General features: G+C 41.4%; 1 protein-coding gene across 1 annotated transcript; it reads left to right on the top strand.

Moving 5' to 3' along the window:
* Positions 1–6512: 6512 nt before the first annotated feature.
* samsn1b (SAM domain, SH3 domain and nuclear localisation signals 1b) lies at positions 6513–15584 on the top strand. The gene is made up of 7 exons (XM_070844007.1): positions 6513–6567; positions 7868–8268; positions 12419–12551; positions 12813–12964; positions 14574–14774; positions 14892–15042; positions 15397–15584. The coding sequence occupies exons 1-7, from the start codon at positions 6513–6515 to the stop codon at positions 15582–15584; spliced, it is 1281 nt and encodes a 426-aa protein (XP_070700108.1).
* The last annotated feature ends 361 nt before the right edge of the window (positions 15585–15945 follow it).

Below are 15945 nucleotides of genomic sequence, written 5' to 3'. Positions count from 1 at the left end.
ACAGTACCTCTGACTGTGACAGATGCTCTGCAGCACTGCTCACAGTCCAGCAGCCGCAGCAGCAGCAACAGCAACAGCAACAGCAGATATTACGTATTAAATATACAGCCATAACATTTTTAATATGCTGCAGCACTAATAGCTACTTAGAGGATTGTGATTGAAGCCAGCTACAATGGGCCTGCAGTGAAAGGAAGCCCAGAGGTGACAGAAACAACCATTACCACTGCTCAGGTGCCCAGGAGCAAGGCACTTAATCCCCGACTGCTCAGCGGCCAAGAGATCTGGCTGTGGTTGTACTGGGCAGCTTCCAGGTAGTAATGTGTGTAACCAGGCGAGTGCGAAGCAGAAAAAAGGCTTTCATGCTCAGTGAACTGATTCCAGACAAATGAAAGGAAAAAAAGAAAAGTATTTGCTGTCCACCATGAGTTTGGATCACATGTATTCACATAATCATGTGGAATCAAAGTGTTACTTTAGAGTTCATTTCCTGCATTATTTGCAATAACAATTTTGACATCAGAATTGAATGTGTTTTTTCACAATCTCTACATATTAGAAATAAAATATAGGTTCTATTAATTACAGACTTAAGATAATTATGTATTTATCAATTCATTCATTCATTCATTCATTTATCATAAGGTCCACTGTAGCTTTACTGCAAAATGTTATTTACTCTGTACGCTGCTGGACGAGAGTAATGAATTTTATCCCTTCATGTTTATAACTTGTTTGAATGACAATAAAAAAAACTGTATCTTGTATCCGGTTTAAAAAATCACAGAGAACTATGAAATGCAATACACAACAAATGTAAAATCTCTCTTCTTTTCGCCTTGTCATGCAAATCTGATTTCATCTTTAAAACGATCCTTATGTCACCATCATTGTTAGATGCTATAGGGTTGCATTATGTTGTATGTGCTTTTGACTTTTTCATGTTTCATGTTGGCTTCCACTGCTTATCATTCTACCCATTCGTCTTTAAATCTGCCCCTTGGGAGTCTCCAGACTTTATGAAAGCACAATGCTGTATAGCTGGAGCACCCTTTTATTCACATACAAAGAATTATGTGGCAGAAATAACTAAAGCAACGTTTGTTTTTATTACTATTAGGAATGTTGCATATTTCATTCGCATGAATATCTGTAAAAGTACAGTTTTAGTAAAAAGTAAATCCTTGCTGCAGTAAGCACAGAGAAGGAAATGTTGGATAAATAGTAGTAAGGCTCTTGAGTAAACTATAAGTAGTGTCTTAGTTCCTTTTTGCCAGAGAAACATTGTTCTCATTCTCTGACCTAATTCTGCAGCAGAGCTCTGATCACAACAACATGAAAGATCTTCTTTATCTCTGGATGAGAGACAAAAAGACAGCGGGGCGGGAGAAGGTGTAGACAACTGAACTGGGGAGGGGTGGGGGCTTTCAAGAGGAGATTAACACTGAGTCTGACATCAATAATAATTGTATTATCGGTATTTTCAGAAGCAGGTACACTAGGACCGGCGAGAATAAGAACCTGAAGTTCAGGACTTAAACTGATGTTTATCCCCAGAACAGATGAAAAGAGATGACTGTAATAAAAGGTTTGTATTGAGAGATTTGTGGGATTTAGAGTGAAATACAGATATTTCCTGGAGTACTACTTAAAGAACAGGTGAACGCCTCACTGTTTGAACTGGGCCCACTGCCTTAATCACTGTAATAATGTGGGATTAAGTTTTGTGAGCATGCTTTTTTTTTTTTTTTTTTTACTTCTGATAGAAAATAAAGAAATGCTTCTGTTCAGTCTGTGAAAAGTTTGTCTCCCTGCACACATTTAGAAACATTAGAAGACATAGGATTATAAGCATCTGTGCAAAGGTTCCAAACTGTGTGTCCAGATTTACACACACACACACACACACACGAAACTCATTTGTTAACATGTGACAGAACCTCAGGATATTTGTTTTCTGAACGAATGATAACAGAAACTCATCAGCAAATCAGTCTTTTTTTCTCAGTAAACGCCAGAAGTTCAACCTCACTTAGTGATTACTTAATCTCTATCAGGTCATTATCGTAATCATTTCAGACACATGCCAAACAAAGCCGGCCTGTGATGTTTATTGTCTTGCTGTCACGGGTGGCCTGGCTCTTTCTGAGGCCAGTGTTGGACAGTGATGGCTCACTGCATCTATTGGATTATGTGAGGGATTTGAAACCAGGATTAGGCCACTGGGCTGGAGACAGCATGGGGTCTGCGTGAGCTTTTACATCAGAGGGGTGTGTTAGGGTACGCGTGTGTGTGGGCTTGTGCAGGAGGGTGGCGTGTGAAAGAGTGTGTGTGCTTCCCACAGGCCACAGTGTGCAGCTTGTCTCCACTTGGCTCCGTCCACATTTTTGGCACGGACCTTCCAACATGAACCTGTTCTGCTTCACGCTGGTAAGAAACATCAAACCTTTTTTGGGGGGGGGTCTACTTGTTTGGTCCCTGCAGCCTTAAAAGATGTGGTAAGCAGAGGAAACTCAGTGTACCGCTGTGGGAGACACTGGTGATGTTATTGTTGTTGACAAGGATCTGAAATGCTCTCTCTGGGGGGGGAGACAAAACTGCAAACAACTTTCCTTCTTTGTAAGAATAATTAGGTTCCCTCGATGCAGTCTTCCTTGGATTCACATTTGCTGCATTGTTTTGGTTCCTTAAAAGCGTAAATGTAATATCTGCACACTAATGTAATGGATCATCATATAATAGTCCAAAAATCTTGTTAACATGACACATTTTCCAACAACCTGACTACTCCCGAACTTTGTTTCATGTAACCACAGTTAAATGACTAGTGCGTACGCATCGTTTCTTGAATTTCTCATCAGTTAAAAGATTTAAGAAAGAATGAATGTTCATCTGCTTGGTTTAATGTGACAAAACTCAATAATGAGATAATTAATAGAAAAAGAAAGGCAGTCATACGATGAATGCTGAGCGAGTGTCACACACTGATAGCTGCAGTTTGTCACACTGATAATGGTTTGTTGTTGGAAGTTAATTGTGATGGCTGCATATGTTCACGTAGATTATTAGTGACAGTTTATAGTGGTAGCTGTTAATACCACACTGACTCCTCTTCCACTCTGTGCCAGATTTGAGGCTTTACTCTAAATTTGGCAACACAAACAGTACAAAATGTCATCGGCCTCACGAACCCAAAACTGTAACGACAGTGTAAGATGTTCCGCTCACCTGAGCAGCGGTTACACAACATGTCTCTGTAGTTAAGGCTGAGAGTTTGTATCAGTGTATGAAATATGATGTGGGCAAAGACGTAAAAAATTGCTAAAACTGCAAAATTCCCAAAACAGGGAGATAATATCTCCCTGATAAGGGAGCAAAGGGAGCATAATAAGGGCAAAACCAACCTGAAACATACATCAAAAGTGTCCATGTTACACACACATGGTCAGGGTTCAACAGCTTACAGTATCTGTGTCACAGTCTTAAGGTTTAGATGACTGGGCCTCTTACCCCTCAATCCCACCCTCCTCTGTACACAAACAAAGGGTGGCTGTTGTGATGACGCTGAGAACGTGCCACGAGGGACCAGTCCAGCTTGTCTCAGAGGCAGAGTTTGACGTCAGTTTAAGGTTAATTTCAGAAATACAGGAGTCAGCAGATCCTCACCCAACAACATTTATTTATTCATTTAATTGCCTAGTTATATTTTCCATAAACTGTATCACCCTTCATTGTGGTCTGAATGATGCTTAAAGCCGTTCCTACAATGCCTGATGTGTAGCTCTGCTGGAGAAATCATTTTTACTTGTACTTTTGCCACATTTTAATCTAACATTAGTTTTCACATGGGCGACTCAATCAGTGTGTTCTCAGCATCCTGCTGACCCGCACTAACTGATGACTGACAAAGGCACAAAATTTACTCCAAACTGTGATGAATATTGATCATATGTGGTTGAGTGACAGGCTGCACACGCAGAATAATCACACCAGTGTAGATGCCAGACCATTAGATTAGAAGACATGTTCTCCTCTCCCCACTGTGAGGCTTTTCATCGATTTTTTTTATTGTATAGTCAGACTGATGGTTGATCCCAGACAATTCCTCCTTGATGGGCCTCAACAACAGGATATATTTAATCTAAAACATCAGAGCCATTCTGTGGACTGTGGTATTGAAACAGCTGATTTGTTTCCAGGAGGGCTCCACAGATAGCATATATGAACCAGCCTACAGCCAGACACTCAAGGAAGTCCTGCCCAAGTACCAGTGCAGCCCTGCTCTTCTGAGGCAGAAGACTGAATGGGGCGGCTCAGATCCATCCATCAATTCTGTAAGTTTATCATCATTATGTTTTACTCACACCTAGACCGGATCAAACAGTGATGATGAACATGACGGACAATTTCCATTCGAACTTTCAAACCAGTTTGAAACCACAGAGCTGGGAGATTGTGACACCACTCAGATCACTTACTGGCTACCTGAAGAGTGTCGGTGTGATACAGGATGAGAGCTGGTGATAGAGAGGTGTAACACGAGTGCTGATCCGCCATATTCACTGTTACTGTCCACCGATCTCAGCCTGGCATTAAACCTGTTCCTGTATTTTGTGATGTAAAACTGTGTAACAGTGTGATTTACAAGGACACCAGAATAAGAGTCTACCACCATCTCTAGTGGTCCTGCGAGGCTGCACTGAGGCACAGCACGTCGTTAAACTAAATGCTAACACCAGCATGTTCAGAACGACAGTCCCACCTTGCTAATGCAGTAATGTTTATCATGATCACCATCTTGGTTCAGGGTCTGTTTTGTATTATGCACATTCAAGTGAGCAGACACCATAATACTGTTTCAGTGGTGAAATATTTAGCTTACATATAAGCTAAATATAGCATGCTAATATTTGTTAACTAGCACTAAAAACTAAGTGCAGGTGAGGCACTAGTTTTGCAGGTTTTTGGCCATAAATCAAAGAATTGGACAAATTAAAGTTTTGACCTGGATGAAACGTCCAGGAGTTACCAAAGTGACGACAACACTTCCTGAGTGAGACACCAGCGTGTGCACCAAACTTCATGGCAATCCATCCAACAGTTGTTGAGATATTTCAGTCTGGACCGACTGACCAACAGACAGACACTGACATCCATAGAGCCCCACAGATGACAGATGTCTGTCGTTGTTTCCCCAAGGGCCGACCTCAGAGTACAGTGAAAGGGAAAAGGAAAAGTAGAAGGTACGTGAGCTTTACTTCCTCATCTTGTACAGTAATATTTTTTAGTGTTTCTTAACATCCATAGATACTCTGCAGGTTTGTTTGTATTTCAATCATTAGGAAATTTGAAAATGTCATTACAATGTGTCCTTGTAGGTCATGTGTGCCAACATCATCCGTGGACAATCAAACACTAGGTTGGTATAAAATGATCAGAGTCTGATGTTCATATTTCTAATGTTTTGATTCCTTGGAACTTGAGGCTCTCACTACTCATCCCGATCTTCTCCCTCCCCCACTTTGTGTGTTGTAGACAAAGATATTAATCACTCCTGCTGGATGTCATCATGTGACAAGAAGGATGCATCTCATCAAATGAAAATCCAGAGCAGAGGTAAAGAATTAAATATTTATACCTGAGCAATGAAAAGTTCTTATACTAGAAACAATGTTTCTACTAGAAAACCATGGTTCACTGAGAGTAGAGGCTAAAGTCACAATTACTGTCAAATATCAGAGGAATTATCAGAGGAAGCCCTATGAACATGGTGGAGGGAAGACTAGCAGGCCATATCTGGGATCAATGTATGGATTTGTATTTTTGACAAAGCATTGTTTGACCTGTGTGGATTAAAGCTCCCTGTCAGAGCAGCATGTTGACCAGAGATGACAGAGCGAAGGAGATGAACTCTGTCAGGACACAGACACGTCGAGCAGCTCAGGTAAAAGCACACTACTGTCACCTTAGAGCATGTTTCACCTGCCCAGTGGAGCCACATCATGATGAATATACTACAGTATCCATGGTAAAAGTAGCCTTGACTCTATAATCTCTAAATGAAGATCACATTTTGGATCAGGCCCCGTGCACATACAGCCATGAGGATAAAATGGGCATTTTCCACACTTGAAAAGAGAGGATCTCATCATTAACACGTGGACAGATTCACTTTAGTATCACAAAGGATAATTATTTGTGTACTGCGCAGGTCACAGAGTTTAGTCTTTTGTAATCCTGTACTCGCATGACTGTGCCAGGCAGGCACGTAGATACCTGGCGTACCTGGTGTACCTGTCAGTGCACGTGACAGAAACGTCACTGGTTGTTTCTTGGCCCATCCTTCACACTCTGTTTATGTAACTGAGGAATAGAACAGATTCTGTTACAGTGAAGCATCCACAGTGTGCCAATGAAAATATGTTTGGTCCATATTAAAAGTACATTTTATTGGTTGCTCAAATGTGTGAAGACAGAAATCTGGCCAACACTTCAAAGTTCACTCTCTGAGTATGTTGGTGTGGTGTGGGCAGAGGTTACAGAGGGTGAAAAGTGAACCTGAGGGAGGTCAGCTGTGTGTCAGCAAAATCAGAGCCACTGTTTACTTTAATCTGCTTTATAATCTTTAATCTCCTCTATCAAGGCCTTTTATGTCTGCCCTGTGCTCTTTGGAACACCTGGATCTTGTACAGCTTGATGCTTTTCATGCCAGCAATAGATGGTTGAGATAGATGATAGTGGAGTTCACAGCAGGACAGCAGTCTCATCCACACAGACGTGAACAAGTGATGGGGCAGTGCCTCTATGAAGAAGTGACTTTTTGTTAGAAAGTATGGTCATAGAGGGAATACAGCCCATTGTGGAAGGTTTAACCTTGTCATCATCTTAGCTGTTACCTCCCTCATAAGTAAATGTCCTACACTAAAGCAATTCACTGGAGTATTGTCAGCCAAATGCATTTAAAGCATGAAAACTAAAAGTACTTAAAATGTAAAATGTCCCCTGATATGATGTTCTAATGTTAGATTGTTACCACTGATGCAAATACACATATCATTTACTGATGCTTGTGGGAATATTGTCAGCATACATTAAGCTTGTGAAAAAGATTTTGTATGTAAAGTAGTTCACAGTAGCTCCACCTCTACCAGCTACAACAGTGAGATGCTGTTTACGCAGTGATGCATCACTATTAACTATCTAGTGTTGTATGCTAAATCAGCCACAGAGGGCATTTTACTGCAGTACTTTAATTACAGGAAGTTGATAATGCTTCTGTACTTTTACTTATTTGGGATTTTCAGTGCAGAACCTTTTTTAAACTTGGGACTCAGTGTTGTTACACTCAGATTGGCGTAAACTTAGTAAAGTCCATAAGCGAGATAAGTAAATCTGAAAATATATGTAGATAGTTTGGCAGTCGGGGATCAGCAGAATTTAAACAAGGGACTACTTTCCCTGTTTTTCCACTAAAGGTAAGAGGCAGAGGGAGATTGTTTAAACGAGAATTAGCATGCAGTGCTGTGAAAGCAGTAATGTTCAGAAAAACTCCAAACCCTTAATATATTCCTCAGTTTTTACAATACTTGAACAGTTTAGGTGAATGTGTGTGCACTGCATTAAATGCACGTGTTGTTTCTTCATTACAGGACAGTGAAACTGCAGCCGACACAGAAGAATCAATGCATGCCACAGGGAGACTAAAAAAGTTACAGAATCTGGTGCAAACAAAGAGGGGCCATCAGAGTGGGGCTGGAAAAGAGAAGAGCTCATCTGAGAATAATGGTGAGTTATTCTTCAACCTGGAAGAGAAGCTGCGTTGAAACTGTCATTGTTGTTGTTATCAACCATTTCTGTTCCCCCCCAGAACATTTGGCAGATGTGTTAAGTAACAGCAATGCAGTGCTAACCTGCATCGGCCTGGGGCGGAGAACAGAGAAGAAGAAAAGTGCTCCATCACCACAGCTGCAGCAGCAACAGGCCGAATATGTCCATGAAGATTCAGAGGAGGAAGGAGTTTGGACCCCACGACTTGGGAATTATCTGTGGAGCCCATTTGAGTGTCCACAGCCCTGGACTCCGTTCTACCACACCTGTCACCAACCACAACATGAACTGTGGGTCTGCGGCGGCACCTTGTCGCTGCCGCGCACCACAGAATGGGATCGTTTTGAGAGTTTGATACAGGAACTGGACAGCAAACAGCCCGATCTGTCTCCTCCACCAACCATCTGCTCCATCACAGATCTGCAGCTCACACAAAACACAGTAAGACATACAGTACCTTGGTGTTTACAATCACCAGTAGGACATGAGACCAGCCTGACAGCCTCTAACTGACTAAGCCAGCAGTGTATCAGTGCAAGTTTTGCCTCAAAATCTGACATATGTTGCATCTTAAAGGTACAGTTCCACATTTTGCGGAAACCTCTTATGCGCTTTCTGATGGGTGTCTGTCTCTTATATATGACTCTACTACTATTATTAATGAGCTCTAACATTAACATGTTATCTTGTTTGTTCAATCCCATACCAAAACTGAGTATAAACATGACAAGTTGTGCTTTATGTAATATATACTGTATCATTATATTTGAGTTAATGCCAGACTATCTTGGCTGGGAGCAGTAACTTTCTGAAGGCTCTGGTGAAATAGTCTGTCAGGGCGGCTGTGGCTCAGAGGTAGAGTGGGTCGTCCATCAAGCGGAAGGTTGCTGGTTCGATCCCCGGCTTGCTCCTGAAGCCGCTCCAGTGTGTGAATGTGTGTGAAAGAATAGTCTCCTCCAACTTAGATTCCTCCTGTATGAATGTTGTGTGAATGAGGATGTGATGTAAAAGCACTGTGAGTAGTCGAAATGACTAGAAAGGCCCTTTACAAATAGGGGTGCGGTGCTGGTAGGAGTCCTTTGGACAGAGCCAGTCTCTCTGTTGCTATACTTTATCTGAAGCCTTTGTCCGGATCTCCAAAGTATCATTACACTATGCGGTGCCTGCCTTTCTAATTGCGCCTCAGATCTCTTCAGGGAACATTTAGACTAACTGAGCTATAATTGAAATTTCCACCTAGTACTTGTTTTTTTATTGCCTTTAGGGTATCCTGAAAACAAAGTTTTAGAGCTTAGTTTCATTTTCAGCCTCAGTAAGCACAGATAATGTGTCATAAACTGCTATTTGATAATATCATAATCATAATCAGGTGAAAACTAAGACAGATGACACAAGGCTGTACTGGAAGTGTGGTGATCATCCTGCTGAAACTGACAAATGAAGGAGTTCTCCCTAAATACCAGCTTATAGATACATACATATATATAGATACAGGACACATAAATGAGAGGCTGTGTGAAGTAGTGATGCAGTGATGCAGTTGTCCATATGTTGAGTTTTGTCAAGTCTGACAAAAAACTGAGCTTCTCAGCTTAGGCTTGGAGACTACAATTTTATAAGTAAAAGATGCTGTTAAGTTGCATTATGGTAAGTGTAGGGTTTAGGGTTTAAGTTCTTGACCAATACTAGGGACTAAAAGTCTGAATATCTCACAGTCTGCTGCTTCGACTTTGACCATTTGTTTTTTATTCTGCCTCCGGTGGTTTTTGTAAATTGGTGGGGTGTCCCTTTACATACAGCCTTCATTATTTGAAAAGAAAGGTTTCTATGATTCATCATCCAGCATGATGGATAAATGACAGTATTGCAATATATGAGATCTAATACATATTGTATATTGAACTTGCAATCATATGAAACAATATCCACACCAATACAAATAGGAAACGCTGCATGATAAATAGTAAATACTACATATACATGTTTGTAAATTGTTTCTACTATTAAGAACAAAGGTATAGATGTAGCTTAACTAACTACTTAGTGTGTGACAGATGCCTCAATTCACCAACGGTCAATGGTGGGAAAGAAGCCAAGAGTCAGTGGAACAGATGTTCTGAGAACAACGCAGAATAACCGCCAAAGTGAAACTAATGACAAACCTTTAAGGAATGACAACATACAGTCGCCCCTATAATGACACGTCCATTGGAAAATAAAAGAAAACAGAACAGATTGAAAGAATAAATCACAATGGAATAAGATGTTAACCTGTAGACCCTCTCCCCACAATATATAATATAGCATAAATAATATACATATTAAATAGTACATATTATCTAAGATATGTATGGCTGCTACCAAAAATCATAAACAGGGAATAAACAGCCAACTGTTTGTTGCGGGGTCATGGGGAGAACATACACAGACAGATAATATGCCCATCTGTCACCAGAAAACACACTCTAATCTCTCTTTTGCCCAAACAGTTGACCAGATTTGGGAGATTTGATGCCTTCAGACAGCACTCGCCTTTAATGAGACCACAGGATAATGGATGTTCTCTGGTAAGAGCACCAACCTCCTCAATCTGCCAGCTTGTCCATCTAGGAATTCAACCCCCTCAGACAAACTGCACACCACGTCGAATCTGATCTTTACACAGAGGACATAGTGGGGGAGCCCTCTTCTTACTGTGTTTTCCTTCTTGAAAGCACAAGCCGGAGGGGAATGTTGACCCAACCAAATTGAGGCTGCAGAGGAGGGAGATGGAGACCTCATCACACAGTGACAGGAAGCATATCAGCATCTCAGAGAAAATGCTGACAGCCATAAACGTATGTCATGTGTTTTACAAAGCTCATGTTAATACAGCCAGTTTTGAGTTCACGGCACCCTGCATTTGCTGTGGTTCACACCTAATGAAATAACATCTGTTACTACCAACCAGATGCAGCTGTCAGCCCCACACCTGTTCTGCCAGACTGCAAACTATCAATCAAATCATCATTTGCCATTTTACAAAAAGGGCTTCACAGGCTAGTGTTGAGATTAGCACTAAAGATACAGCAGGGACTGACAGTTCCAACATGCATGCAGATGTTCTGCCACCTTATCTGGTTAACCTGGTTTAAAATGATCCCAGCTTTAAAACATGGGTTAACACAACAATATGAATAGAGCACATGGTTCACCTGAGTATCCATTACATTTCTACAAATACATATTCCTCAGTAATAATTACAATGGGACATAATGAAAATTATACTATAGTTATAACATTTCCAAATGTATTTTGCTGCTCTTTGAGTTATAAAATGACATCCGGTCATCCAACCATTTTATCAAATGTTGACCAGACTCACGGTGGTAGTATTTTATAATAAGGGGAAAAACACAGCTTAAGTAATACATAGCTAATGCATGAGTCATGGTGATTTACTGCATGAATAAATGCAGGATTAATTATGAATTCTTGTAGTGCAGTTAAAAAAGATCCACAAATGCAATCATTCACTAAACTGCACACATGTCAATTTTCTAGAAATAGCCTGAAACCTCTGAAAAGAGGGCAAATTAACTGGCCACAGTCACACACCGATCATTTACATACAGTATGTATGTTAGACCGGCATGGATCAGTGTCAGTGAGTCGTCATACTATATTAACATTTCACCATCTAACAGTTGAGTCACATTACAGATATCAGTAGTCTAAACATCTTTTATTTAAGAAATCTTTAATTACATTTTGAGGTAACACTATATAATGATGGTACAAAATACACTTAACAAATGCTTCAACTAATGCACGAGTCATGATGATTTAACACATGAATTAATACAGATGTATCATAAATTCCTGTTGCTCACCATTAAGAAATTATAAAGTCACTGCGATGTGATTAGTTATGGACGTTGCCAAAGAACTGTCTAAGCTGTTCACAAGTCTAGTGTCAAGACTATTTTTAGAAAAGTGTATGTGATATGTATGCAGGTTAGTCAAACCAAGAGTTCAGAGTAAAACATGACCTGCCAATAACCCTTCAGTTATATGCACTGGTATCTGTCAGCTGTGCTCTTATACAACCTAATTATTCTCAGGCTTCCCTCGCTTTAGAAAGGTTGGCCTGACTATTTCAGAATCCAATCAAGCTGTAAACGGTGCAGTTTAAGTGCAGCCCGTCCAGAATGTAACACTTCAGAAGGTTCACTTTGATGGACTGATACAAATGTGGCCCCTGGTGTGAAAAGCCCCTGTACAGGAAAAGGAAGTCAAAAGCTGAGCCCAGGTAGTTGGGGATTAAGCTCACCACACACCTCCCAGGTCTCAGCTATAAAAAGCAAGGCAGCTCTTGCAGGATTAAGCATTTCGCTTGCCAGAGAAGCTGCGTGTCCCAGCATAAACTGGGATACTGAGCAGTTCCGTCACATGAAGAATCAAACAAAGCAGCTTAGGGCCCTGACTCAGCTTTCTGGTTGGTTAGCCTTCTCTTTTGTTTGCCTGTAGTGAAAGAGATAACAAATGACAGAGAACCAAAAGCATATGAGGCAGAATGAAAATGTGACTGGGTGTGATTTTGCTGTGCAGAAAGGAAACACAGAAAGAGATGAAGCAGAGAAGAGGGATGCTGGTGGTGGGGGACCATTTACCAAAGGACACAGGCGGTCCACTAACTCTCTGGAAAGCCTCTACAGCCACAACAGCGGACAAAGCTCCTCAAGTAAGCACCTTCAGGCAGAGAGCCGAGCGTACGCCTCACACCACGACCTCATGAATTATACAATCCTGGCTTGTACACTCAAGTATCCTGTTACTACTACTTGGATGCAGTTTGTAGAGCTACACTAACCTCTGACAAATCAAAAACCGAATCCTCGACTCAGACTTGTGATGTTTTACTATTGATGCGTGGAGAACACAATTGAATGCGGTAATTAGCTTGGCCTTTATCGAACCCACTTGTTTGTCTTCCGTTTCTCAGGTGGAGTCACCAGTGGGTCAGACTGCTCCAGTAACAGAAACAGTGTGAGGTTGGATGACGACCCATTGTCCTCAAGACAGTTCTGTGGCAGAGCCAGAGTCCATACAGACTTTGTGCCAAGTCCTTATGACACTGAATCCCTCACGCTCAAGGTAAACCAGTCTGGAAAGTATAATCTACTGAACATATTATATTATTATATAGAAGATATATCATACTGGAGCTGAGCAGCGAATGCTAGCTGTGTGTTGGTTTGGTTGTTCCACCACTGGTCCAGACCTGCACATGTTTCAACAACCACTAAATACATTGCCCTTACATGTGTAAGACATTCATAGTAATGAGACAATTAATCCATACTGACTTTTCCTATGGTGCTGCCATAAGATTGACACCCTAACACACCTTCAATGTGACCAGTGGGGGGGCTAAAGTCTGGACTAAAGTTCCAATGTGTTTGTGAAACCATCCAAACTATTCAAATCAAGTGGATGTCTTCTACAGTGAGTCTTCCTTGCAGTAGAGCTGCAGTAGAGGGCTGAATTATGGCTGAATCCTCCTGTTAACTTGAGCTAAGCTTATTGATCTGTTTCTGCAGGATATCAGAACTGTGGATTTTGACACTTACATTGAAAGCACATTAGGAAGGGATATCTTAAAGGCTAATATGAACAAAGGAAATAATAAGCAAAACCTGTCAATGGTGGTGCAAGTGGAGCAACAAGGATACAGGGGACAGGAGTTTTGACTGAGGCAAAACTGATCCAGGTGAATGATTTTATTACAAAAATGAAGGTACATAGACTGAGGGAAGAGTGAGGCAGGCAAGGGGCAAAACTGGGAAAGCAGTCTGAGACTGGAAAATGTATACAAAAGGCATCAGACACAAACACAGAGTAGAAATAGCAGGGGCCACGAGGAACACAGTAGCATCGGAAAAGTTGTGAGAGGGAACGACTGGTTAAGTATCTGTGGGGCTGATGAGACAAGTGGGAACAGGTGAGTGGACGAGTGGGGCAGTCAGGTGATAGGAAGGGAGGGCAAGTCCAAGGGCATCTGGTGGACTGGTGGAGAAAAGCACTGAACAGGCCTGGGAAAGTGGAAATGTGTCTGGAGAGGAGACACAGAGAAGCAGATTGTGATAAAGAAAAACAAAACTGTTCTGTTTCAGTGTTCATGTGGGCACCTGACTAATGTTTTAAGCTGGATTTGAAAAATTGTGAATCAATCTTTTAAGTGAAATGATTTGACAACTAATTAATTAATGGATGGGTAGAAAATGTCATTCATGGTTTTCAGTCCTCTGGAGCTACTATGAGGTTGACTTGCTTCTACAAGTGAAACATCTTGACTCCTGTCGGATGGATTACCATAAGATGATTGCTCTTGATGACAAGCTCCTTCTAACTGGCTGGCACTGTATTCACAGCTGGGGATGTATTGGGGATGGATGTATTACACGAAAGCCACTTCAGTTTTATTAATGAAAGACATCGACATATCAGTCTTGCTCTATTTCGTCGTAATGTGTGCTTACATATACATGAAAGCTATAGAGCATATTTTACTGGCTTATTTTGAGCTTGTATTTCGTGATAACTGTATTTGTACTCGTGGTGTTTGCGTCCACCTGCCAAGGCGGCACAGATGGAAAGCTCCAGCTAAATCTGATCCAAAGCATCTTTTCTCTGTGTATGAGATTCATGCTTTTGTACGTTGTCCCAGATACATGGATTAACACTAAAGTGAACTTTTATTCAGGTGGGAGATGTGATTGACATCATCGCCAAGTCCCCCATGGGAATATGGACAGGTATGCTGAAAGGCAAAATGGGAAATTTCAAGTTCATTTATGTGGATGTGCTAGCAGAGGAGAGTCCTGATATATACGAGGAAACACAAACCCCCAGAGTGAGACAGAAGTCAACTGTCCAGGAAGTGTTGAAGCACCTCAGCTTGGAGGTATTTTCATCTGTATTTCTATTGTTTTCTGTGACTGATTTTAATGTAGCTGCAATCATCCTCCATACAAGATGCATTGGTGCTTCAGCTTCAGATTTTTTTCCATTTGCCTCACAGGAGCATTCCTCGTCTCTGCAGCTGAACGGTTACCAAACAGTAGATGACTTGATGAGGCTGAGGGAGCATCACCTGACGGAGCTGAATGTGACTGATCCAGAGCACAGGCATCGTCTGCTCGCTGCTGTCGACTCCCTGCAGCAACTGCACTGTGAGTAATGGGAAAACACACAAAAGGTCACCCAAGGACAGTGTCATCACTTTTTGTGACATGATAGAACTGAAAAAGATACAAGGAGACGTTTGGATTCCGAAAGGAAAAGGGACAAGTGACATTGCACCTCAAGTAGATAAGACTGGGAGGGTATCCGGGCCACAGCTAAAGAGGTTAAGGATAACAGGATAACCCCAAAGAGCATTTCTGAGAATAGAGTTGGACACACGAGGACAGTAGCTCCACACAGGAGACTAATGCACAGGAATAATGGCTGTAAAGGACTACTTACTGCTCATCTATTCAACTCTCTGACATACGTGCGACCAATCCGTCATCTCTGCTTTACAGCTGATATTCAGTCGGAGAATGGGGCCAATCAGGAGGCCGAGACCCCCAGCGAGAACATTAAGGCAGAAATGAACAACTGCCCAAGAGACTCCGGCTGCCACATGCCATCTGACAGCTTTGACAACAGCACAGAGGGCGCAGACTTCACCTCTGAATACCCTCTACTAGCTGAGACGACGACTTCATGAGAAGGACCCGCTCTTTAAGATGGCTGTTTCATTCCTCGTGTTGCTTTTAAAATGACTCGTCAATCAAAAGCTGTCTTTTTTAGTTCTTGCAACGATGCAACTTCTAATTATGTTCAATAAAATGCTGAGCCTTAACCACTCTAAGCCTCAGCTCCACCAGTGGACACGTGTCTGTAAACTGTAAGATGTTCATTTGTTTCCTGAAATAAAAGATTTTGTGAATCTGCTTTCTATTTAGCATAATTGTATTGTTCTGTGGTTTATAGCCCACATGAGAGAGAACCACCATGAAATGTGCTAAATGATCTCCATTTGTATGCAGCATCACAGTCAGTTAACTTTACTGCAATCTTGTAAAAAG

This window comes from Pempheris klunzingeri, chromosome 14, assembly GCF_042242105.1.
Source record: "Pempheris klunzingeri isolate RE-2024b chromosome 14, fPemKlu1.hap1, whole genome shotgun sequence".
NCBI classification, from domain to species: domain Eukaryota; kingdom Metazoa; phylum Chordata; class Actinopteri; order Acropomatiformes; family Pempheridae; genus Pempheris; species Pempheris klunzingeri.
The sequence above is the reverse complement of the archived record's forward strand: the minus strand, read 5'-3'. Positions and strand labels throughout refer to the sequence as shown.